At 45.1% G+C, this 25015-nt stretch overlaps 1 protein-coding gene across 1 annotated transcript in view; it reads right to left on the bottom strand.

Moving 5' to 3' along the window:
* Positions 1-25015, bottom strand: part of LOC129331997 (cytochrome P450 2J2-like) — a 43797-nt gene that overhangs the window by 5431 nt on the left and 13351 nt on the right. The window contains exons 2-4 of the mRNA XM_054982736.1: positions 15501-15663; positions 11139-11288; positions 2337-2497 (exon numbers count right to left, since the gene is read on the bottom strand). Of these exons, the coding sequence (XP_054838711.1) occupies positions 2337-2497; positions 11139-11288; positions 15501-15663 (474 nt within the window). The remainder of the gene's footprint in view (positions 1-2336; positions 2498-11138; positions 11289-15500; positions 15664-25015) is intronic.

Here is a 25015-nt window from a genome sequence, read left to right as displayed (position 1 = left end):
ACAGGGCATGGTCCAAAAGCTACAGGAGCAAGGCAAGGTTCAAGAGAGCAATCACAATACTGGCAGAGATCCAACACACTGCTTCCACACCTAGCAGTTCCTCTAGACTGACTTTTATAGCCAGGTGTGGTTTGCAGCCAGCTGCTTGGGCTCTATCCTGATGCTACTCATCATCGCTATCCCCAAACAGCTGACATCAGCCCTGCAGCTCCACTCTCTGCCTTCGTGTGCAGCACTCTTTGGGTGTGGGTGAACCTGGGGTGGTGGTGGAAGCTTCACCTGTAGTGCTGGAAGCCCCTGGCTGAGCTTCCTCTGTGATGTTGGGGCTGGATGGTGCCAGTGGCTCTGCCTCGGCTACTGGCTGTGGACTCTGATTAGCTGGTAGCGGTTCCTTCTGATCACTAGCTTTTGTTGAGTCTGGGCTGGCTACACGAGGCTCCTCTCCTCCTGAGGAGTCCACACTTTCATTGAGCTTAGACTGGCCCATGACATGTGACATCCGTGTGCATCCACACTTCCTTGCTGTGACTGGGCAACAAGGGATGTGACAACTGCCAGAGGCAGAGCTCTACTTGGCTTCTCTTTGAATTTCAGGGCATCACCTTTTCTCATTCTCAAAGTCAACCCCCTCCCTCCCACCAATATTTTCAAGAAGAGGCTGGATGAATACTTGTCAGAGATGCTTTAGGCTGATCCTGCACTGAGCAGGGGGTTGGACTAGATGGTCTGTATGGCCCCTTCCAACTCTATGATTCTACGATTCTATTATCCGGAACATTTCTTACATCATCTCTTAAGGATACATTGTCCTGAATCAGAGACTCCTCCGTTCCTGTCAGCTTTTTTCCAGGAGTTTTTTTAAAAAGCCACTCTACCACCTTTTTGTTATGAAGTGCTAGGAACCTGGTTCTCTTTGCATTCGAGTGAAATCCTGTTTCTTTTTGTATAGGTTTGGCTTGTCCCAGAAACTTAACAAATCTGTGTCTCAATGATAATGTTAGGTGGGTGGCTGTGTTGGTCTGCAGTAGAACAGCAGGCTTTGGGTCTACTAGCACCTTAAAAACCAAAAAGATTTTCAGTGTAAGCTTTTGAGAGGCAGAGCTCGCTTCTTCAGATATCAAGGTAAGCTTTTGAGAGGTAGAGCTCCCGTCTTCAGACACCAAGGTAAGCTTCAAGAGGCAGAACTCCCTTCTTCAGATATCAAGGTAAACTTTTGAGAGGCAGAGCTCCCTTCTTCAGATATCAAGGTAAGCTTTTGAGAGGCAGAGCTCCCTTCTTCAGATATCAAGGTAAACCTTTGAGAGGCAGAGCTCCCTTCTACAGACACCAAGGTAAGCTTCAAGAGGCAGAACTCCCTTCTTCAGATATCAAGGTAAGCTTTTGAGAGGCAGAGCTCCCTTCTTCAGACACCAAGTTAAGCTTCGAGAGGCAGAGCTCCCTTCTTCAGATATCAAGGTAAACCTTTGAGAGGCAGAGCTCCCTTCTTCAGACCTCATGGTAAGCTTCAAGAGGCAGAGCTCCCTTCTTCAGATATCAAGGTAAACCTTTGAGAGGCAGAGCTCCCTTCTTCAGACACCAAGGTAAGCTTTCGAGAGGTAGAGCTCCCTTCTTCAGACACCATGGTAAGCTTCAAGAGGCAGAGCTCCCTTCTTCAGATATCAAGGTAAACCTTTGAGAGGCAGAGCTCCCTTCTTCAGACACCATGGTAAGCTTCAAGAGGCAGAGCTCCCTTCTTCAGATATCAAGGTAAATCTTTGAGAGGCAGAGCTCCCTTCTTCAGACACCAAGGTAAGCTTTCGAGAGGTAGAGCTCCCTTCTTCAGACACCATGGTAAGCTTCAAGAGGCAGAGCTCCCTCCTTCAGATATCAAGGTAAGCTTTCGAGAGGCAGAGCTCTCTTTTTCAGATACCAACGTAAGCTTGGAAAGTCACAGCTCCCTTCTTCAGGCATGAGAGTAAGCTTTCAAGAGTGAGAGCTCCCATCTTCAGAGCTTCCTTTCTTTGTGTCTGAAGAAAAGTGTTCTGACTCTGAAAAACTCTCTAAGGTGCCACTGCACTCCAATCCTGCTGTTGAGTGATAATGTGTTCGGCTTGCAAGCAGAAGCTTGTAGGTTTAATCCTGGCATGTCCAGTAGGTGATGCGAAAGAAAGTTGTCTGCTTGTAAACCTGGAGAGCTACTGCCACTCTGAGTAGACAATACTGAGTTGAGGGACTAGTGTTCTGATTGAGCAAAGGTAATTTTATTTATAAACCCTTCCTCCCAGCACCATCTCAACCATGCATTGACACCCCCTGAACTCTGCTCAAGATAACAGGAAAGCAAAAAAAATACTCACAAGATGAAAGATGGTACCTCCAAATTTTATGCTATAATCAGCGGATTCCATCAGCTGGAGAAATTCCTCATCCTCAACAGAATACCGGTGTCCAAAAACCAGAGCGCATACTACATTAGAGACGGAATTTGTGATGTGTATTGAAGGGTCAATTGGCTGCCCTGCAAGCAAAGGCATATGCAAACACTGACAATTGTTTTACCTCTCCTGTTAATACAAAGGGTCAGATTTCTTAGATAGGGAAATGTTGAACGCAAGAGGGCTACTCTTGATTTGCCCCCTTCCTACTACTTGGGGTCAGATATGTAATCAAGGGTTAGATTTGCACAGCAAATGAAATGGGCGTGCCATTTAGGAATAAAGTTCACACTAAGCTTTTTGCTTTAGAAAAGAAATTGAAATCTGTTATTGTAGAGAAACTCCATACGGGTTAGGAAAGAGCAGCATTAACATTCTAGAAATCTATCTAGGATGGAGATAGATTGCCTTCAAAGTGGTTAGACAAAGAGCAGAAACACAAGTGACAAAAGGCACGGGTTGGACACTTGTCTGCTTCCCTCAAGTTTCGATGGGAAATGTAGGCAGCTTGGCAGAATGTTGGACAAGTGACAGTTGAAAAGTCCATTGGACAGCAGTCGGAGAGCCAAGCTGCGAGACCAGGATGCCTACATTTCCCATCAAAACTTGAGGGAGGCAGACAAGTGTCCAATCTGTGCCTTTTGTCACTTGTGGTTCTGCTCAAAGAAAGAGGGCAGAGAGAGCAGGGTCATCTGGAAGAAAGGAAATTCCCTTAGTATAGCAATCTTGGAGGGAAAAAATGGGACAGCAGTGGAACAGACAATGGGAAGATGCCCAAACTTCATCATGACCTATCCATCTTTCTAGCTTGATGTCCTCTCTGAAGTCCCAGTGTGTGCTAGTACTTCTTTCCAACAAGATAAAATTTCACTTCTGTTTCATGCGGTTCTTTTATCACTAAACCAAATATTTTATGCTACTGAAGTTTTACGCTTTCTGTAAGAGTACAGCTTAGTTTTAATTGCGAAAAAGGTAGTGTTTTTTAGAAAGAGATCTAAGAAATACAAATGGACTCTAGGTGGATATCTCATAGAACAGTGTAAATTCTTTAATATTTTGGCAAAAATTTAAAGAACAACTTCGAGGTAATTAAATTTAATTTCAGAAAGTATTCAGGAGATCTTGAGTTTTTCCTATTTGAAAGGCAATCAGCTAATAGATCCCATCCTTAAAATTTATGTGGGGAAAGCAGTTCCTCAACTGTATTATAGAGATTTTTTTTTGTAGTTTAACATTAGGATTTGAGTCCAGTGGCACCTTACAGACCAACTAGATTGTTAGTGTGTAAGCTTTTGAGAGTCAGATACCTTATTTATTTATTTATTTAAATTTATTTCTATTCCGCTCTGCCCACAAGCGGGTTTGGAGCAGATCACAACATTTTTAAATATACAACAAATAGAATAAAATTTAGCAGCAATATAAACATTAAAACACATCAATTATAAACAGCCACGCACATTTTGCCCCACCCCCTTGTATTGACCATTAGATTATTTTCCAAGAGAGAATATTTTTTAAAAACGTTCTCATTATATTGGTCTCATTATATTGTTTTGTCATCACAGACTATAATTATTGATCTGCTGTCTGATATATACAAAAATATTTTTTTCAGGTTGCATTATTTGCAATTGCATTAAAGAAAATTCAAGCAAGGTACAAGGGAAACTGGAGGTCCAAAAAAACTGTTTTTATTTTAATGTAAATGATGCTACTGACCATTATAGATTTGTGTACATGATTCCTGCATTTTATTATTGAGTTTAACTGCAACCAAGATATCAGAAGGATAGTGAGTGTTTCTGCCATGTAACTCTCAAAGACTTCACTGCATGAGTCTAGGAACTGCATGTGTTGAAACATTTTATTTGATAAGCTACTAGTTCATTCCCTATTACAATCCTTGCCAGGAATGGCATTTCTCTACCAACTCAAGATGTACCTAGCATTCTAAGCCCAGCCCAGCCCCACCCACCCCCTTTAGCAGACAGTTAGCTAAATTTAATGGATGAAAAGCAAAGTACAGCAGAGATGGTGACTGAGAGACTTCAAGGTTGGCTTCCCAGGCTAAGGACAAACCGCAGCCTGAGAGAGATGACAGCAAGCTGGCACATTCCAAGCTGAGAACAGCTTCTAACAAAGTGTTTCTAAGGGTGAAGCTACACGTGACGAATGACACTTGAACAGCAAGTGTATTTCTCCCTGTTCACTTGCCCTCCACTCAATCCACTTGCTGTTCAAGTGTCATTCATCACTTGTAGCTTGGCCCTAAGAGCCCAGCAGACTTTACAATCAGTAACTAGATTACCCAGAGGCCCTGCAGAGTAGTACAGTATGGCAGAAGACATTCTGACAGTGAGACTTGGAAGGGCAGCCATGAAGGGACTAGAAAGGATAAGGATATGTTGCTGGGGACAAAGGTCAAGCTAATTAATATGATGCTATTCCTCATTATTATTGTTATTGTTATATTTATTTATAGTTCACCTTTCTCATTGAGATCCAGGGTGGATTATGCAGTACAAATGAAAATACAATATAATGAACAACTAGAACACTCACTGAGCAGTGTACAGTCATGAACAACAGTTAGGACATTCAGTGGAAGAAATTAAACAGGGTATAGTAGCAGAAAATTTGAAAATCAAGATATGAAAGTCAGACAATGAAGTAAGCTGACAAGAAGCAAGTTGAATCATTCAAAATATGGTGTTGGAGGAGAGAGTTCTATGGTTACCATCGATAGCCAAAAAGACAAATAAGTGGGTTCTAGATCAAATCAATCCTGAATTCTACCTAGAAGCTAAAATGACTGAACTGAGTCTATCATACTTTGGTTACATCATGAGGAGACAACACTAGCTTGAAAAGATAATGTTAGGCAATGTCAGATAGGCCTTCAGCATATCTACCATGCATCAGGTGTACCGTGTTGTAGTATTGTATCTCTGAATGCATGCAGAGTGAAACCAGAGTTCTGTTGCTTTGTTGCTAACTGCTTATCTAGCAGACAAGGTGTTTTGGTTACGAGTTCCTGCCGAAGCCTGAGAACCTGATCTTGGAGTCAACACAGAGACTGAGCTGAGCTCCTCTCCCACCCCCCTTCTTCCCAGGCGATGTGCACCAAAACTCCTAATAGCATTTCCTTCCCACGGGGGTGGGGAGTGGTGGTGGTGGAGACACTAACCTATAATAGATGTGGCTTTGCTACCTTTAGGCATTCCAGCCAATGCCATTGTTACAGCATCTTGATACTGGTATATTTCCTTAATAAAACATCTTTAACTCATACATTGGAGTGATGCACTGAAGTGTTTGGGGAAGCACCTGGCAAGACCTGACATTTTGGCTGAAATCCCTTTTTCCCTTCAGAACAAGAGACCCTAATTCCACTACCTGCACCATGGCAGAAGGAGGGGATAATGGGACCTTTGAGAAGCCCAAAGGACTATCTAAAGACCCCGTAAAACCACGTGGGCTCAGTGCTGAGGCGCCACTGGGACTTGGAACGACACCAGAATGAGGGAGTGGTACCCCACCATGGTTGTCAGTTACGCTGGACCCATGCTAGACCCTGCACAGGACTGCAGCTAGAAGCAAGTTGGGCTTACTGGAATGCTCTACCGGATTACCACTGGGGAAGGCCAGCTCCATACCCTAGTTGGAAGACAATCCGCCGGGAGGAACCCCTCAAGAGGCAGAGGACCATGAGACAAGAAAACATTGGAGAAGTTGATGGAGGAGTATCTGCAAGAGGAGTTTGTTCTTGGACGGAGGATCCCCCAGAGAGGAGGATGAAGAACCCATGCCGGAGAAAGATGAGGTGAGCCCTGTGGCTGCACTTCAAGAGGAACTACAGGTGATGATGTGCGACCTACTCGCCCTGATGAGACTTTCTCGAGGCTTGGTGCAGGTGACAGTCCAAGCTGCACAACCCCAACAGCCTCCAGAACCACCTCTCACACCCACTGACATGCCGCGATGACCATTGCTAGGACTACGAGATGGAGGTGAGTTCCTAGCCCTGCCACTGCCCAGGTGGCGCAACCTGAAGGTGCGGTTTGGTGGCAATCCTGAGGAACTAGGATATTTCCTGGTGCAAGAAGTGGCTTTTTTCAGAGTGGGGTCATGCCTTCCCAGATGAAACCAGTAAAGTAAGCTATTTGGGATCCTGGCTGGGGGTCTCCACAGCAAAGTGGTATGTAACCCTATATGTCACTCAAGCCCTGGAATTAAGAAGCGTGGAGGCTTTTGTTCGAGCGTTGAGGGAACAATACGAGGACCCCCTTGAGGAAGAGAGAGCAAGACTCAAGTTAAGAAGTCTAAAGCAGGGCAACCAGCCTGTGTGAGAGTTCACCACAGAATTCAGGGAGAATGCGGCCAAGGTGCAAGACTGGATGGAGGGAGTCAAGATCGAATTCTTCCGTGCGGAGCTGAACCCAGAATTGGTCGCCAATGCTATGGTGCAAGATGATCAAAGAACCCTGCTGGAGTGGATTCAACTCACTTGTGAAATCGAGAACTGAGATCAGGTAGTCAAACTACTGCAGATGCAGCATCAAGTGAGTCAGCATAACCCCCCCTCAGACACCAGAAGCCGAGAGAGGAAACATCCCCGAAGCCCCCTCCTGGCAGCTGGAAAGGCCCTCAGGCTAAACAGGGCCTCTGTCTGCAATGTGGGGGAGCGGGTCATGTTGCAGCCTACTGCCTGGGCCAGAGAGTGGGAGTGCCGGAGGGGGGACGAAAGACCAAGAGAGGTTCAGCAGAACCCTCCAAGCATGCCCAGAAACTGGTGCACGAGAGGGACGAAGCTGCTACTGGCCTGGAATTAGAGGAGGTGTCTGAGCTGTCTAGCAGAAATCCCTCTGAGAGTGAAGGAGAAAAGATCTCGGAGGTGGGAAACAAGGATGACCTGCTGTGAAAGGGCCCCACCAGCAGGTCACAGAGGATCCAGCACTGCAGGAGGTGATACCGAAGGGGACCCTATTTTATTTGCCAGTGACTTTAGTGAGCCCTCGAAGAGGAACCCACATCCGAGTGAGAGCCTTAATTGACCCAGGATGTACTAGAGACCTAATAGCCCCAGCACTGGTGACGGGGGTTGGGGCTAGATATGATAAGGCTATCCCAGCCCATTGTGTTTGAACAAATGGATGGATCAAGAATGAATGGAGATCCTGAGCTTATTCCCTTGGGGATAGGGAACCACTGGGAAGCCTGGGTATTTGTAGTCAACACCGCTACTAAATTTCCAGCTGGGAATATGGTGGCTGTGTGATCATGATCCCTATGTATGTTGGCAAGCAGGAGAACTCTGCTTCTTGGGGGAAGAGTGTCAAAACCATGTGTGGGATACGAGATGGGGAAAAGCAGCTCCGGCCACCCCTGAGACCATCTTGCAGACCAGGGAGGAAATGAAGCAAACGCCCCCCCCCCAAAATACAGAGACTTAAGCAAGGTGTTTGATGAGAAGGAAGCAGATGAACTCCCCCCTCACTGGGCAACTGACTGCTATTGAGTTAATCCCTGGGCAGATGTTACCAAAGGGGGAGTTTTACTCTATGAGCCTGGTGAGAGCACGGAGCTGCATAAGTTTATTGATAAGAATTTAGAAAGAGGTTTTATTAGACCAGCAAGCTCCCCCCATGCTGCTCTAGTACACTTCAGCAAGAAAAAGGATGGGGGGAGGGGGTTGAGACTGTGAACCGATTATAGGGGGATCAATGCTGTATCGATGTTTAATGCCAGCTGTAGTTGAATGGAAAGCCCCCAAAACCTGATGGCAATTGCAATCATTCCTGGGGTTTGTTAATTTTTACCGACCCTTCATAAAGAACTTTGCACAGATTTTGCTATCATTAACAGACTTACTGAAAACAACGGGGAAGGGTCCCCAAGGGACAAAGCCTAGTGCTTAATTAACCTGGACCGGAGAGTGCCAGGAAGTTTTTGAGAACTTAAAGTGGTCATTCACATCGGAGCTGGTCCTGCGCCACCTGATGAAAATCATAAATTTTTAGTACAAGTGGATGTCAGTGACGTTGCAATGGGGGGGAGGTGTATCCTACAGGAGGATGACAAAGGGAAATTGCACCCCTCCATTTATGTGCCTAAATTTTTTTCTGAGGCAGAACATCACTGGGCGGTGTGGGACAAGGCAGTGTCTGCTGTCAAATTAGCACTGTGTACCTGGAGGCATTGGCTGGAGTGGGCTAAAATGCCATCTGAATTATGGACTGATTATAAAAATTTGGAAGTGTTACACGCCCCTTGCAAATTAGGTGCCAAGCAACTACGGTGGGCGGAGTTTTTCTCTAGATTCAATTTTGTACTCAAACACCTTCCTGGCAAATCAAACTTCCTGGTGGATGCCCTCTTGTGTGTCCCCCAACATGACAGTCAGAGGAAGAAGGTGGTAAATACTATGTTCTTGCCTGCTCAGTTGGGAGAGGCTGTTGTTACTAGGCAACAGGTGAAAGCCAAAGTGGCACAGCCTGACCTCACAGAGTGAGAGGGAAAAGTGAAAGCTGAAGTCGAAAAGGAGGGGGAGGAAATGCCCAGGGACGAGCTGGAGGAAGGTGAACATGGAGGCTGGAACATATGAGAGAAACTGTATAATTTGGCCAGCCTGAGAGGGGAGGTCTTAAAGAATTGTCATGATGCCAAATTAGCCGGACATTTTGAATACCTAAAATCATTGCACCTTGTGCAGAGGCAGTTTTGGTGGCCTAAAAGGAGGCATGATGTGTCGCAATATGTCTCCACTTGCCAAGTATGCTTAATGGGAAAGAAAAGGGGAGTGAAGCCTCCTGGCTTGCTGCAGCCTCTTGAAACTCCGGCCCGGCCGTGGGCCACAGTATTTATTATGGACCTTTCCCCCCTCTAAAGGGAAGACTGTGATTTTAGTGGTGGTGAACTTATTCTCAAAACAGGCCCACTTCATATTGTGTTCCAAGTTACCAACAGCCAAAAAGACGGCTGCATTGTTCATGCAGCATGTGGTGCATTTACATTCTTTCCCTGATAAGGTAATATCTGGCTGCGGATCACAGTTCATGACCAAGTTCTGGAAAGAAGTGGTGCAAGTGGTGGGGATCGAACAGAGATTAAGTTCAGTCTATCACCCTGAGTCCGATGGACAAACCGAAAGGGTTAATCAAGTGTTGGAGCAATTTCTGAGATGTTATATTAATTATCAGCAGAGTGATTGGGTCAATTTTTTGGTTTTTGCAGAATATTGCTACAATAACAGCATCCATAACTCCACAGGAACATCCCCTTTTAAAATTGCCATGGGATTCAAAGGCAAAGTGATGCCCTTTATAAGTAACCCGGGCCCATCAAAGGCTGAACAGTGGACTAAACTAACCAGCCAGTGGGAAGTGATTAAGCAAACGCTGGACAAAGCCAAAGAGGATTACAAAAAGCAAGCTGATTGAAAGCACTCCTCCCTCTGGGAACTGAAAACAGGGGACAAGGTCTACGTTTCTACAAAGAATCTGCAGGGGGAGCAACTGAGTAAAAAAAACTAGGGTGGTAATATTTGGGACCTTTTGAGGTCCTCCGAGTGATCAATGAAGTAGCTGTGGAACTTAAAATTGCCAAAGAACTTAAAACATGTCTACCCTGTGTTCCATTTCAGCCTCCTGAAGAAAGTCCCACTACCCGACGTGTGGCACCCGGAATCTGGGATCCTGCCCCCTCTCATCGTGAACAGGCAACCTCACCACAAAGTGGAAACTGTCTTGTACTGTAAAGTGAAACATGGAGAGCTGTGTTACTTGATTCAATGGACTCATTTTGACAAGAGTAACATAGAATGGGTTAAGGCCTCTGATGTTAATGCTCCTAGATTGGTACACCAGTTTCACAGAAAATACCCGGAGAAGCCAAGGGCTAGATAAATCTTGGGGTGGGGGTGGGGGCAGAATGTCAGATAGGCCTTCAGCATATCTGCCATGCATCAGGTGTACCATGTTGTAGTAATGTGTCTCTGAGTGCATGCAGAGTGAAACGAGAGTTCTGTCGCTTACCAATAATGTACCAATGCATTATTATCCCCACAACAAAACACCCTCTGAGGTGGGTGGGGCTGAGAGAGCTCCTAGAGGCTGTGACTGACCCACACTCTGACCTTGAGCAGGGGAATCAAACCTGGTTCTCCTGATTAGAGTCCCATGCTCTTAACCACTACACCAAATTTTGTAGTAGATCTATACGAAAGTACAGCCTATTTTATTTAATGAGGATTACTCCCAGGAAAAGTTTTTGTAGGATCATAGCATTACTGTATCAAAAATATGTCATGGAAGGGGTTTTCTGTCACAAGGAAGAAGTGCAACATATTTGTGTGAGTTTTGGGCAAGTGTTGTCCCATAGTCCTTCTTCAGGATAGAATCATCAATGCTACCTGAGTAAAATGTGGTTTGTCATTTGGACATGCAACAATCAGTATAAGAATCCATCAAGCTGCCTTGTGACTTGAGGGAATTGGACATGCTGACTAGTCAGGGCATCTGAACATGGAAAACCTCCTGAAGAGTTATATTGCAGCAAAAAGAAACAGCCCTGAGATACCTTAAAAGTAATAGTTTGAAGCATGTGGAAAATACAGTCCTAAAATATTTTACAAATACAAGAAGTAATAGTTAAGGAGAAAATCCACACAAAAGATCTCTGCAGAGTGCCAGCACGTGCCAGCGCAGTCCCAGGAAAACATACCCTTTGCACGAGCAAAAGTCTCAACAAGCTGTTGGGCCTCCTCTTGTATTTGGTTCTCCACGCCTTTCTTCCCCAGCCCCAGCTTCCGCAGGGTAACTAGCCCAAACTTCCGCTGCTGCTTCCAGGTGTGACCACTTGAGAATATAATACCTGAGGCCAGGATCAATTTTAAAAAATCATGTTAACCACGTCAGTCTACCAGCTGTGGAATTGACTGCAGTTCATGTCTCAGAATTCAACAGCTATCTATTGTTTAAGAAATAAATTTTTATTAAATCCACTGGCTAGCCAGGTATATTTTAGATCGAGAGAGTGGACATAGGGAGCAATGTATGGTGGGAAGTGACAGAATGCCACTTAGTATCTGACGAAGAGAGCTGTGGGTTCTCAAAAGCTTAAGCTACAGTAAAGTTGGTTAGTCTTAAAGGTGCTGCTGGACTATTTTGCAACTACAGACTAGCCCGGCTAACTCCTCAGAATGCCAATTGGCAGCTGAGCTGAAGAAAGACCTGAGGACTGGCATTGTGAACCTCCAGTTTTCACGAGGTTTTCCATGCTTCTGGAGGAGGGGGGAGAACTTTTATGACCTCTCCCCCCCAACGGAATGGGAAACATCTCACTGAGTTGCTGGGGTATGGCAGGAAATTTCAGAGGAGGGCTCAGAACACTGACTCCCAGCCTCTCTAGGGAGGCCAAGTCTCTATGGGCCAAGCTACACGTGACGAATGACACTTGAACAGCAAGTGTATTTCTCCCTGTTCACTTGCCCTCCACTCAATCCACTTGCCGTTCAAGTGTCATTCGTCATGTGTAGCTTGGCCCCATGTTTGATGGGGGAACTGTCACCGCCCGCTAGCTCTCCCTGCAACTGTTCAGCTGGGTAGCAGGGAAAACATTTTTGGGAAAATGGGGTGGGGCTGATCAATGTTGTTGGCAACACCATGACATCACTTCCTGTCATGACTGGAAGTAACATCACTGAATTACTCAATGGTCTAGCATTTTCCCCCAAACTCTATCATTAAACCACTAGCAACAAAGCCCATTGTGGGGAAAAAATACATTGGGAATTAGAAATGGCAGGGCAGGTGGGCAAAGTATTACTTCCTCCGCCATGCCCCAAACCAGTTGAGGGGAGGGCTCAGCAGCCGGGCCTGGCATTGCCTCCTCTGCTATGCCCTCATATGGGTGAGTGCTAAGCAGGCGCGCCTGGCATTCCCACTCTGCCACATCATGATCTGGGCGGGGGGAGGGCAGAAGCACCAGCCAATTGCAGCGGGGAAGGGCTGGGAGGCAGGCCTGTTCCTCCTGCCACCTCCTCACCCCAACTGGGTGGTGAAGGGCTTGGCAGACAGGTGGGCCCTTTCCTCCAACGGCTGATCCCGGGCCTAATTCCAGCTGTTGTGGAACCCAGGAGCGCTGCTGGGGGGGGGCAAAAAGTGCACTGGAGTGCTCCTGCACCCTGCAGCTGCCCAATTTGGCCCCAATTTGGGCCACTGCAGAGCCTGGGAGCATTGCTGAATGGGGACAGAAAGCCCCCTGGAGAGCTTCTGCACCTGGCAGCTGCCTGATTTGGCCCTCGTTCAAGCTGAATCGTGTGGCTGCAGAGCCCTCATTCAGGCTGAATCATGCAGCTGCTGAATCAGAGAGTGCAGCCTGGGAAGTACGTTCCCCCATCTCCCCCCCCCCTCACCATTGGCCTAGCCTCTGAGAAGATGGCCGGGTTTACCTGCCTTACAAAGGTATGGCAAGTAGACCTGGCCTCTGAGGGGACAGAGGCCAAGTCTATTGCTATGCAAGTCTATGTCAGGTAGACTTGGGCTCTGCAGGTCTAGAGGCCAAGTCTACCCACTTTACAATGCCATGATGAGTAGATCTGGCCTTCAAAGGTCTGGTGGCCAGGGCTACCCGCCTTTCAAACCTGTGGGAAATAGACCTGCCCCCCAAGGTGACAGCCCCCCACTGCATATTGAGGTGGGGGGGGACAAGATGTTCTGCCCCCCCCGCACCCCCTGCCAAAGATGGAGGCTTGGGGGGAAGGCTTGGGGAAGGAAAGTGCAGCCAAGTCACTGCCCCCATGCACCCTTCCCCATGGCAGATTGAAGCTTGGAGGTGGAGCACAGGCAAGCTGGGCATGCCCCATGCTGGCCCAGCCCAATCTGGGCTGGAGAGGATGGAGCCAACCTTCAGGCCCTTCTGAGGCCATAGAGGCTTGCTGGAACTATGCCTGCACCAGGAAAAATGGGTGAGTCGTCTTGAAGACACTCACCCTTTTATTTAGTAAGATAGAATTTTGGGTGAATATTAGAACCTTGCCCCTATGTGATGATGTCACTTTCAGGTCCCACTGGAAATGTTATCACTGTGTTGCTGGTGATGTCATGACTTTGGCAGCTACCCGCCCCAAAAGTCTCCTGCCTTGTGCTAGCCTCGTGTTGGCAACCCCAATTTGGACCGTACAACATTACTCACTTGGGCACATGCAACCTGCAGGTTGTATGTTGAGCATCTGTGATCTAGACTCTCTTTTATGGCATTAGTCCCATATATAAACATTGTATTCACAAAACAGGGTAGACATCTTTCGAATGTACTTTGTGTCCCTTTCTCATAACAGCTGTGCAGTGCCTGCCTCACTGTGAATGTTATTTCGCCATCCTCATGGTTTCTGCCCCTTCCTCTTTGGCACACAATCTCTGCCATCTCCATTTAAAAGGACCAGACAGTACGTGATGCAGAGGACCTGTGTTTCAGATTCTGGAGAGCTGCTGCCAGTCAGAGCAGACAATACTGAGCTAGATTCAACAGTATTCTGACTCAGTAAAATGCAGCTTCACACATATTCACAGAACAGCTCTTTGTACCTTTTCAGGCCTGCAGCAGTTTTTCTTCCTTTAAACACCTCCTCAAAATCCATGTTTTTCCAAGACCTTTCCCAGGTACCAGAATTATTGTCCTCACCTTTATCTGTCAGCTTCACATTAAAGCTAATGCAATCACACACGTGGCAAACTTGGTGACTTGTAATCTAGTGAATAAATGCTGGTCAGTTTCTGTTTTGAAAGGTGTAGCAAAAGGCACATAGCTTCCGCAGAGTTCCATCCACTGCTGCAGCATTCTGTGAGCCCTCAAAATATCTTACTGCCAAGGTCTCAGGAGTAGAGATGGGCACGAACAGCAATATGAACAAAAAAAAAGCCACAAACAGCCCAATCTGCTGTTTGCAAACAAGCTGTTTGTGAGGCCCCATTCTAAACAAACAGGTGGTCGTTGCAAGCCTCGTTCATTGCTGTTCATCAAGCCAGAGTCTGGCACCTGCAATCAATTCCCTTGGCAACTTAGGCAGGGATTGTCTGAACTCTGTCTGAACTCCTGCTGTTGCCCTAGAAACCCCAATCTAAGCCCAATGTAGCTTGATAGGCAGGTCTTCCTTCCAAGTGTGGAGCTCCAAATTTGTTACAAGAGAGCAAAGACCATGAGGGAGGGGGGCTCCCAGCTCGGGGTAGTCTTTGCCGACAGTGGAGAGGGAGAGACAGCTGCTGTTGGCATTTTGATAGACAGGAAGAGTGCATTGGAGCTTGAATTTTCTTTGTGTGTGGTGGGATATGGATCTACCCCTTCAGGTTCCAGGGCTGCTGCTAGGCTCTGCGGCCTAGCTATTATTTATTATTGGTACCTTTCCTTCTGCCTGCTCAGGTAGGGTTTCTGGGAGTGGTGCGGTAGGGATCTACTCACCCTCAGGTTCCAGGGCTGCTGCCAGGCTCTGGGGCCAAGCTATTATTTATTATTGGTACCTGTCCTGCTCAGGTCAGGTTTCTGGGAGTGGTGTAGTAGCAATCTTGACTAAACTTGGATGATGGCTGGAGGAGAGCTTGCTGGCCCCTACAAACAGCCAACCATGAACATGTTTGTGAACAGGGTCAAGTTCGTGGTTGATCGTGAGTCCCTGTTCATGGATGGCAATGAACAACGAACATCATGTTCTTTTTTTCCCCTGTTCGTGCTCATCTCTGCTCAGGCGCCACACAGAGGAACAGCTGTGAGAGTCAGAGGGCTGGAGGGAGGAAGGAGAATGGGATGAAATTGCCGCCTCCCCTCTGCGGAACAAGAAGCAGCAGTGATAGTCCCTCCTTACTCCATACCACCGCCCCATGCATCTTGGGACTGACGCCTCCAGGGAACTGAGAGCCCTGCAGCAATGGAGGGGAGTGCTGGAGAATGACACCTTCTGCATATGGCATGGTACGATATTGCCTGCTAGATGGAGGATCCTTTGTTAACTTTTCTTTAATGATCTCTTTATTTCCTTTCTATGATTTCTCTAGATGGAAGATAAGTAAAAACCTTTTTACAAAAACTTACCCTTTTCTTTGGTTACAACTTTAAAGAAAGGGGTCACTGGTCGTCCAGCGAAGTTTTCTGAATTCTTTACCAACGCTTCTTTTATTGCTTTGAATCCAGACAATATTACCATGGGCTCAGGTCCTCCCCATACAGTGTAAATGTTTCCATAGACCTGTGCGGCCTGAAGTTTGGATAGAAACAGAGGAATATTATATTCAAACTAATGTGATGATTTCTTAGGGTCTTTTTCAAGTCAGCATATTGGCACTCCTCTGTGGTTGTGTTGTCATGTGTTTTTGTGCTTATATCTATTAATTTGCATTAATTATAATCCACCTTTCTCACTGAGACTCAAGGCGGATGACACAGTATAAGTCAATACAATCAACATTACGGATATTCAATAAACAGTGCAATACAACATGCAAATGAAAATCTGCAGAGACTGGAAATCAAGCTGACATATGATACAGAGATGAAACAGAGCACAAGCAATTAAACCTGTAATATTAAAAAAATAGAGAAATTATCCAGTAGGAACACACTTACTGCAACAGACAGTACACAGTAGTGTAGGCTATCGTCCCTATTCCTTTACAGATTTATTTATTTACTTATTTATAGTACACCTTTCTCACTGAGGGTGAAGCTACAAGTGACGAATGGCACTTGAACGGCAAGTGTATTTCTCCCTGTTCACTTGCACTCCACTCAATCCACTTGCTGTTCAAGTGTCATTCGTCACTTGTAGCTTGGCCCTAGGACTCAAAGCAGATTAGACAGTGTGAGTTTAGTACAGTCAATATCAAGGACATTTCCATAAACAATGCCATAGGGTAAATAAACACAATTTACAAAGACATAACATTAGCAAGAATCCAATATAGAGTTGAAGAAATGCTGAAATAGAACATAAACAATTCTAGGGATGGTATCTGACAAAGTGAGCTGTGAATCACGAAAGCTCATACCACAATTTTGTTAGTCTTATAAGTGCTCTTGCTCTTTTCTTCTCCCAGGTCAATGAGCACACTTGTAGCAACCAGGGGCTCTTCAAAGTGGGAAAAGGCTAGGATGAACATAGCTGATGTCGTCTGTATCCTTAGTTGAAAAAACTGAGGGCCCATTTGGTGTAGGGGTTAAGAGCAGTGGGACTCTAATCTGGAGAACCGGGTTTGATTCCCCACTCCTCCACTTGAAGCCAGCTGGGTGACCTCACAGGCTGATTGTTGTGGGGATAACAACAACAGCAGCAGCAGCAACATTCAATTTATGTATCGCCCTTCAGGGCAACTTAACACCCACTCTGAGCAGTTTACAAAGTGTTATTATTATACTTTGTAGACTGCTCTGAGTGGGTGTTAAGTTGTCCTGAAGGGTGATATATAAATCAAATGTTGTTGTTATAAATGAAGCACAGGTAGCTGATAGGAGCACATATTTAAAATAGCAAGTAGTATGTAAGGCAACATAGTGGTGAAGTCTATGATCCCTAACTCCCTAACCATCTGAGACCCACTCCCTACAATACAAAAGCCTTTTTGAATAATTCAGTTTTGTATCATTTGCAGAAAACTAGAAGAGCAAGGGCTGACCTCCGCAGGCAGTATGCATCTCTGTGGATCATTTCCTTACAGTTCAGCCCTATTAAGTTGTATAAAAAAGCCATCCTGAATAATTCCATTTTGAACAATTTGTGAAAAGCCAGGAGTGTTTATATGTTTTTTCAAACTACTCAAATGTTTTATACATACTTATATTTTAACTGCTGTTTTAAAATCTTGATGTTTTAATTTTTTTAATGTTTTAATGTTTTGATGTTTGCCCCCCTGGAGGCCCTGTTTGGGTGGAATGGCAGCATAAGTATATTGATTAATTATTATTAAGGGTACAAAAGACAAATATAGGAAAAGAAACATTGAAAAAACCACACAGAAGCATGGCAAAGTAAACCAGTGCATTACCGGTACATGAAGAACATTGAGGGCAAAGTTGACTAGAGTAACAAATGGAAAGGGGTAATGCAAGGGATATTGAAAAAAGAGACAAGGAAGACTTAGATTAGCCATACAAGGGCAGACATTAAGAACAAGCTGTATGAAAGTGAAACTTGAAAAAAAACCGTACATGGCTGTAAACGTAGATTTTGCGAAGAAGCCATTGAAATGGTTGACCGTCTCATGAGTGGGAACAGTAAGATCATACAAACAGACTATAAAAAGCACCATAATAAAATAGCTTCAGTGTTGCATTATAATTTATTGAAAAAGTACAAGCTACCATCCAAAAATTTGGGTAGGAATATGTCCAAGAAAGTTGTTGAACATGAGAAATTTAAGCTCATGTGGGATTTCAAAATCCAAATGGATAAGAACATAATACTCCAGATATTACTGTAGCTGAAAGTAAGAAGAAAAACATTGAAAATTGAAGCAAAAAAGATTGAAAAGAGAACAAAATATTAAAATCTAAGATTTGAATTTCAACATCTCTAGAACAAACATACAATGATTATTCCAGTAGTGATAGGAGCACTAGGTGAGATTATTTTATTTATGTATGTATTTATTTATTTTATTTGTTTAAATTTGTATTCCACCCTCCCCACACCAGCAGGCTCAGGGTGGATCACATTTATAGACATTAAAATTACAAGCACAATTTAAAACATAATAAATACAATATAAATATTTTAAAACAAACACAAGCAGCATAACAGTTCATTAATCCATTTCCAATTGTCACTGAAAAATAGTTAAAGAAGAAGGAGACTTCTTTTTTGGAGGTGGATGTTCTAATAGGGGACCCCCATTCTGCTCTATTTCAGATTCCAAAACTAAGGTAAGATGGCAGCACAGGCAGAGGCTGTGGTTTGAGCTCTGACAGGTATTACAATTAAATAACAACTAAATAATAACTACAACTAAAAGACAGCCCTGACAAAACAGCAAATAGAACTATAGCCAAAGTTTAAGGAACAGCACAACAAAACAGGAAATAATTAACGAAACAGCAAATAATTAACAGCACGTTGGTGGATGAACAATAGAGACGGTGGTGAAGTGCGGTAATGAAGAGAGTAGAATGAGTGGGAGAGCCTGTACTATTTTACCGTTTAATTCGGTGTGTAATTGAACGGCTTGGAGTGGTCCAAAGAGAGCTTGCCTCAACCCACTTAGACCCTAGCCAAAGAGAGATTGCCTCGACCCGCTTAGACTGAGTCGGGCACCCAATTGCCCAGTGGAGAGTCACCCAGCGGAGAAGACAGGGCCACTGGACATTTGGGGACTGGTGAGAACAGGTGTGGAAGGGAAGCAGAGGAGAACCTCTAGGCCTGAAAGTTTCCAAGCCTGCAGTGAGCTCTGTGTGAGCAATGTGAAACCGGAGCACCAGGTGAGCTCTGTGGGAGCCGGTTGTTGAGGAAGTTTGGAGGGCGATCCACAGGGAGCAGATGTGAGGACTGGTCAGGCAGGCTCAATAAGCTGCTGGAGTTCTCCAAGAAATGGTGAGGACCTCCGGAGGGAGCCAAGAAACCTTGGACGATCTCCGGAGAGATCCAAAGAATGCTGGAGGTCCCTGAGTGTGGAGCATGTGGATGCCTCGGGGAGTGTGTTTGAGCTGGCGCAGTGAAGCAAGATCATGAAGGACATTAGTGAGGTTGGAGAAGGACATTAGTGAGGCTGGAATACTGAAATGAATTTGAAACGAATTTTAAGGTTATAGGGAACCACTAGCTGCTACAGTTTTTTAAAGTATATATTAAGTTGTATTGTCGAAGGCTTTCACGGCCGGAGAACGATGGTTGTTGTGGGTTTTCTGGGCTGTATTGCCGTGGTCTTGGCATTGTAGTTCCTGACGTTTCGCCAGCAGCTGTGGCTGTGGCTGTGGCTCGCATCTTCCAGATGCCAGCCACAGCTGCTGGCGAAACGTCAGGAACTACAATGCCAAGACCACGGCAATACAGCCCAGAAAACCCACAACAACCATATATATTAAGTTGTTTACAACCTGAATTAAACTAGAGAGAGATTAATTTATATGTAAATCAGGGGATAGATTTTAGTCACAACTTTAGGAGATGTATATTGCCCCCAGAATTAAATGATTGCTGACTATGCCAAGGAGTCAGTTTAGTTGTAGCCCTAATAAATTAGAGAATCTCAAAATAGCTTCTCCTAAAATAAATGAAAAAAAAAGTCCTGTTGCAAATTGGAAACTATTAAATTAGATGGTAATTGTCAGAATTGGGCGTTTGAAATGGGGTAGGTGGGGGGATTAGGCTATGAGATTAATTGGAGTATGGAAATTGAATTAGACCCTGGTTTTCACTGGATGTTATTAGATTAGGTCGAAATTACCTAGATTGCCCCATAGAAATTTATTGAACTGGTGCTACTCTCTGCTGCTATTAGAATTGGTGCAACTTCCTACTGCTAAAGGGATATTGTGATGTAATGATGATGAATATGGGGAGGGCAACTAGGACAGGGATCCCAGTCCTCTGGGGATGGGGGAGATATGGCCGTGGGACTTGGTCAAACTGGAGAAGGCCACAAAGATATGGAGGGGCCCGGTGCCCTTCTAACCTACATCCCATCCCGAGACATGCAGATGTTGGAGGTAGGGGGGGAAAAAACCCTGACACTGACATTGTGCAATGCCAGGTCCATAAATAATAAGACCAGAACTCTGCATGATACTTTTGCAGTAGCCAATATGGACCTGGTATGCGTGACCAAGACCTGGGTGAGGGAGGGCAAAACAGTTGCCTTGGGTGAGCTGACACCAAGGGATACTCGGTCTTTTAGCAGTCGCAAATGGGGTGTCGGGGAGGGAGGGGTGGCAGTCCTCATCTGAGAGGGTTTCTCCTTCGCTTCCCATCCTGGAGATCTCTGGCATTGACTGTGTGGGACTGGTGTGGAGTGCCGAGGAAAGTTTGGCTGTCTGTCTGGTCAGACCATGCGGTTCTGCAGGCTCGGTTGGGTGTGGCACCACCCCCGCAAGGGTGGTGAGCAAATTTATGCTCATCTGCAGAGAGTTATGGATACAATTGGTTTCCAGAATGCTCTGTGGGAACTGATGCTCCACAGAGGTTTATTGGATGAGCTGATCAAAAACTGGCAGGTCCGGCTCTCTGAGGCCATCGATTAAGTCGCTCGCCATAGTTCTCATCATCCCTGAAATCACCGAGCCCCTTGGTATATGAAGGAGCTAAGGTGACAGAAACGGGAACTAAGACAACTTGAGCACGTGTGGCGGCGATCTCATGACAAGGAAGCAAGAACATCTTATAGGTTGCATATTAAATCCTATGAGATGGCAGTGAAAGCTGTGAAGAAGGAATATTACGCAGCTTCCATTGCATCAGCTAGCTCACGCCTGGCTAAATTGTTTAATATGGTATGTTCATTGGTCTCCCATTCAGATTGGAGACCATCAAAATTTGAATTTGGCGATAAGTTGTGAGGCTTTTGCGAGCTTTTTTGCTGATAAAATCTTGTCTCTCCGCCACGACTTTCCGGCCACAGTTGATACAGTATGTGACCTAGAGGCCCCTTGGCCATTTCAGCTCTCTTTCATGGGAAGAGGTGGACAGGATTCTGTGGGGAGAGCCACCCCCTCCCCAAGCCCGCCAGGCCTGGTGGCCGCAGTCATAAACCACATTGCTGTGTAAGCGGATAATCGGTCTGCCTCCAACCCGGAGGCCTGGCTGGTGGGTGCCACTGGCAAGCGGCCAGATCCCCCATCCCATGATGGGAGGCAGCATGCCACTGCCTCCCTGAGCCCACCAGGCCTGGCAGCCACAGTCATCAACCACCTCGCTGCATAAGTGGATAATCAGTCCGCCTCTGACCCAGAGGCCTGGCGGGTGGGCACATGGGGGGTGCCGCCAGTAAGTGGCCAGATCCCCCACCCCCTGATGGGAGGCAGCATGCCACCACCTCCTCGAGCCCGCCAGGCCTGGCAGCTGCAATCATCAACCACCTTGCTGCATAAGCAGATAATCTGTCCGCCTCCAACTTGGAGGCCTGGCGGGCGGGCACATGGGGGGTGTAGCCAGCCAGTGGACAGACCCCCTGCCCCCAAGAGGGGGCCCGCCTTCAGGCCCACCTCATGGGGCCAAAGTGAACTGGGCTGAAGAGGGTGGCTCCATTTGTATTGAATGGGAGTTTCCTAGGGGCATCGAATTTGGGAATGTATAACTCCGAGATCTATACTGCAATCTTGACCAAACTTGGGTGATGGCTGGGGAAGAGCCTGTTGCCCATTCTTTGTGAATATGGGCTCTCTAAGTGCTAAGGGGGCTGCTCTCTCACCGACGCACACCGAACACGAACATGTTTGTTAACAGGACATGTTTGGTTCCGTTAGTCTGTTCATGTTCGTCCTTGGGAATGAACACCAAGCAGCCTGTTCGAGTTTTTTTTCCCCATTTGTGCCCATGTCTAGTTACAACAGAGATCATGAGGTGGTATCTAAACCTACTCATCAGTCTACAAGGAATGGCAGTGTTCTCTTTGATATAAAAAAATCCTTGGAACAACTAACAGAGTCAGACTGACTGATAGGGATCTTTCCATCCTCAAACATCAAGATCTTGTCATGGAACATTGCCTTGACCCAGAGTTTAGATGGTTTCTTAACAGGTTTGATATCATATTATTACAGGAAACTTGGGCTCAGTATGAGATTAATTTAGAGGGCTGCATGACTTTCTCCCTTTTAGCCTACAAAGTGGGCTTAACATTACTATGCTCATGTAGATCTGATTTAGAGGTGTTACCTCTTAAGGATTGTCGTCATCTGGCTCAAGCTTTCCTACTGAAAGGTTTGGAAAAGAATTTAATAATTATTATTATTTATGTACATATTCCTCCTTGTACCGATAAGCAAATTTTAACTGATCACTGGCACTCTATCTTAGGCTCTCCCTAACTGTATCTGAGGCTCTCCCTAACTGTATGTCTATCTGTAGATACTCTAAGGATACCCACATTAATGATGCTGGAATCTGTTTAGCCCGTCTAAGCGTTTGGTTCAATTTCGTAATATTGAATGGTTCCTTCTGTCATGAATTTCAGGAGGAATTTATACTTGCCGCTAGACAAGGATGTAGTGTGGTAGACTATATGCTGATTCCCCCCTCTCTTATGGGACAGGTGAGTTCATTTAAAATTGGGGAGCATTCAGAAAGTGATCATTTTACCCTGATACTTATTCTTGGCCAGTTTTTCTCCCCCAGGAGCCACGACAGTGATGGGGACAATTATGGGAATGCGGAAAATTGGATTCCTAGAATACTGGTTGCATAAAGCAGTTTGTAAGGCTGTAAGATTTCTTAATCTGAATATTCTAGCAGAATATATGGCACTGTCAAGGAAATCATCCTGAACTTCAGAGTTAATTCGTTTATATGATAGCATCACGATTCAGCTTGTGGGCACTCTTGGGGTGCAATCAACACCACAGCAAGCTCATAAGGAGTTAGGTACACCAGGGTGGTTTGATAATGAATGTCAAAAAGTGAAAGCTCAGGTGCATGTCATCTATAAGCAGTATAGAGAATCAAATTTATCAAGACTGCCATTGATATATTTTGACCTGAAGTATCAATTAAATCAAACCTTTAGGGGGGGGGGAAGAGCTTTTATACAAAAATATTGGGATCTTCTTCTTCAGGCTACAATAAATAATGACACAAAGAAATTCTGAGCTTTAGTCTCAGACTCACTGGATAAGAAGGTGGCCTTAAACAGTCCTGTTACTGCAAACAGGTGGCATGATTACTTCTTGTCAATCTTCTATAAGAGCAGAGTTAGCTTATTGGAGGAAACTCCTCTCAATCTAGCTGATTGTCCTGAATGGCCTCCGGTACAGGCTGAAGAGGTGGAATCCCTCACTGAGCACCTTAAGCCCGGGAAGGCCCACAGGCCCTGATGCAATTCTACCTGAACTGCTTAAGGCATTCTCAGAGTGGTAGGCTCCCTTTCTGACCACTCTGTTTACTGAAATAGACAAGACAGGGTTAATGCCCAATGCTTGGACAAACGCAATATTGATGCCAATATTGAAAAAAGGGAATTGTCAACTCCCGAGTAATTACAGACCCATTCCCCTCCTGTCTATTGCAGCGAAACTCTATGCAGGAAATCTAGCAATAAACTTAGTGCTTGGGTGTCAGAGTGGCAAATTTTGGGACCAGAACAAGTTGGATTCTGTCACGGGAAATCTACCTGAGATCATAGTGCAGTGCTAAGCCATCTTGTGAATAAATATAAGAAAGTGAGGGGCTCCAAACTGTGGCCTTTCTAGATCTTAAGGGAGCTTTTGATTCTGTTTCAAGAGAATTACTTTGGAAGAAGCTTGTAAGTGCTGGGATAAATAATAGATTGTTATTTTTGATTTAAAAGTTACATTAAAACACTACTTGTCAGGTTAAATGCTCTCGTGAAGGAGATCTAACCCCATAAATTCCAATAAATATTGGGGTGAAACAAGGTTGTATATTAGCCCCACTATTATCCAATCTCTTCAATAAATGATCTGGCTCCCTTTTTGGTGGATATAGATGGCCAAGGTCCCAGACTTGAGGCAATCCATATTCCACTGCTCTTATATGCAGATGATGCAGTTTTACTTGCCCTCTTGCAAACTGGTATGAAACTACTATTATCACGCTTTTACGATTACTGTGAAATAAACAAATTGACCCTGAATTTTGAGAAACTGAAAATCATGGTTTTTGCAAAAGCATGGAGACTCTTAAAATGGAATGTAATAGGATAGAACAGGTCGAACGTTTTCGTTATCTAGGAATCCTTTTCAATTATAGAGCAAGCTGGGTTCCTCATAGAAGGGAATTGATAAAAATCTGTGAACTGCAATGTACTTGTGCTCACTCGCTTCTATTTTACCAAGGGTAATCAATTTATGCCCTCAGGTATTAGAGTATTCAACTACAAAATTACTGCAGGACTGTTTTATGGAGTGCCTATATCGATTATGGCTTCCAACAAGGAAGTGGAAAGAATACAATCCAACCTTCTACAGAAAATATTGGGCCTTCCCATGTGAGTCTGCCTTAAAACCAATCAAAACTTCTTGAGACTAAAGCATGGATTAATACTATTAAATTTTGTTTACATCTACATTTTAAGAATAGTGAGGATAGCCTCATCTTTCACATGCTGATGGAGTCTCAGTTATCCATGTGGCTAAACCACATAGACGAGAAAATTAACTCAATAGAGATTAATATTGAAGATTTATTTTCCCTCACAGAAAAATCAGCGCATGCACTGATCAGACAAAGACTCCTTGACATCAAGATCCAGATTTTAGGAGTCTTGCAAAAGGCAGATGCTCATCCCTGGGTTTGGGGTTTCTACCCCATGGGTATAGGGCAGAGTATCTTACCTGTTTAACACCCCCACATTATCGCAGAGCTTATTCGTTAGCTCAGTTTGTGATACTTTATGGGAGATTTCACAAAACTCCATATGCTAACCGGTTATGCACTTGTGCTCAGCAAG

Source organism: Eublepharis macularius, chromosome 6, assembly GCF_028583425.1.
Source record: "Eublepharis macularius isolate TG4126 chromosome 6, MPM_Emac_v1.0, whole genome shotgun sequence".
Taxonomy (NCBI): domain Eukaryota; kingdom Metazoa; phylum Chordata; class Lepidosauria; order Squamata; family Eublepharidae; genus Eublepharis; species Eublepharis macularius.
The sequence above is the reverse complement of the archived record's forward strand: the minus strand, read 5'-3'. Positions and strand labels throughout refer to the sequence as shown.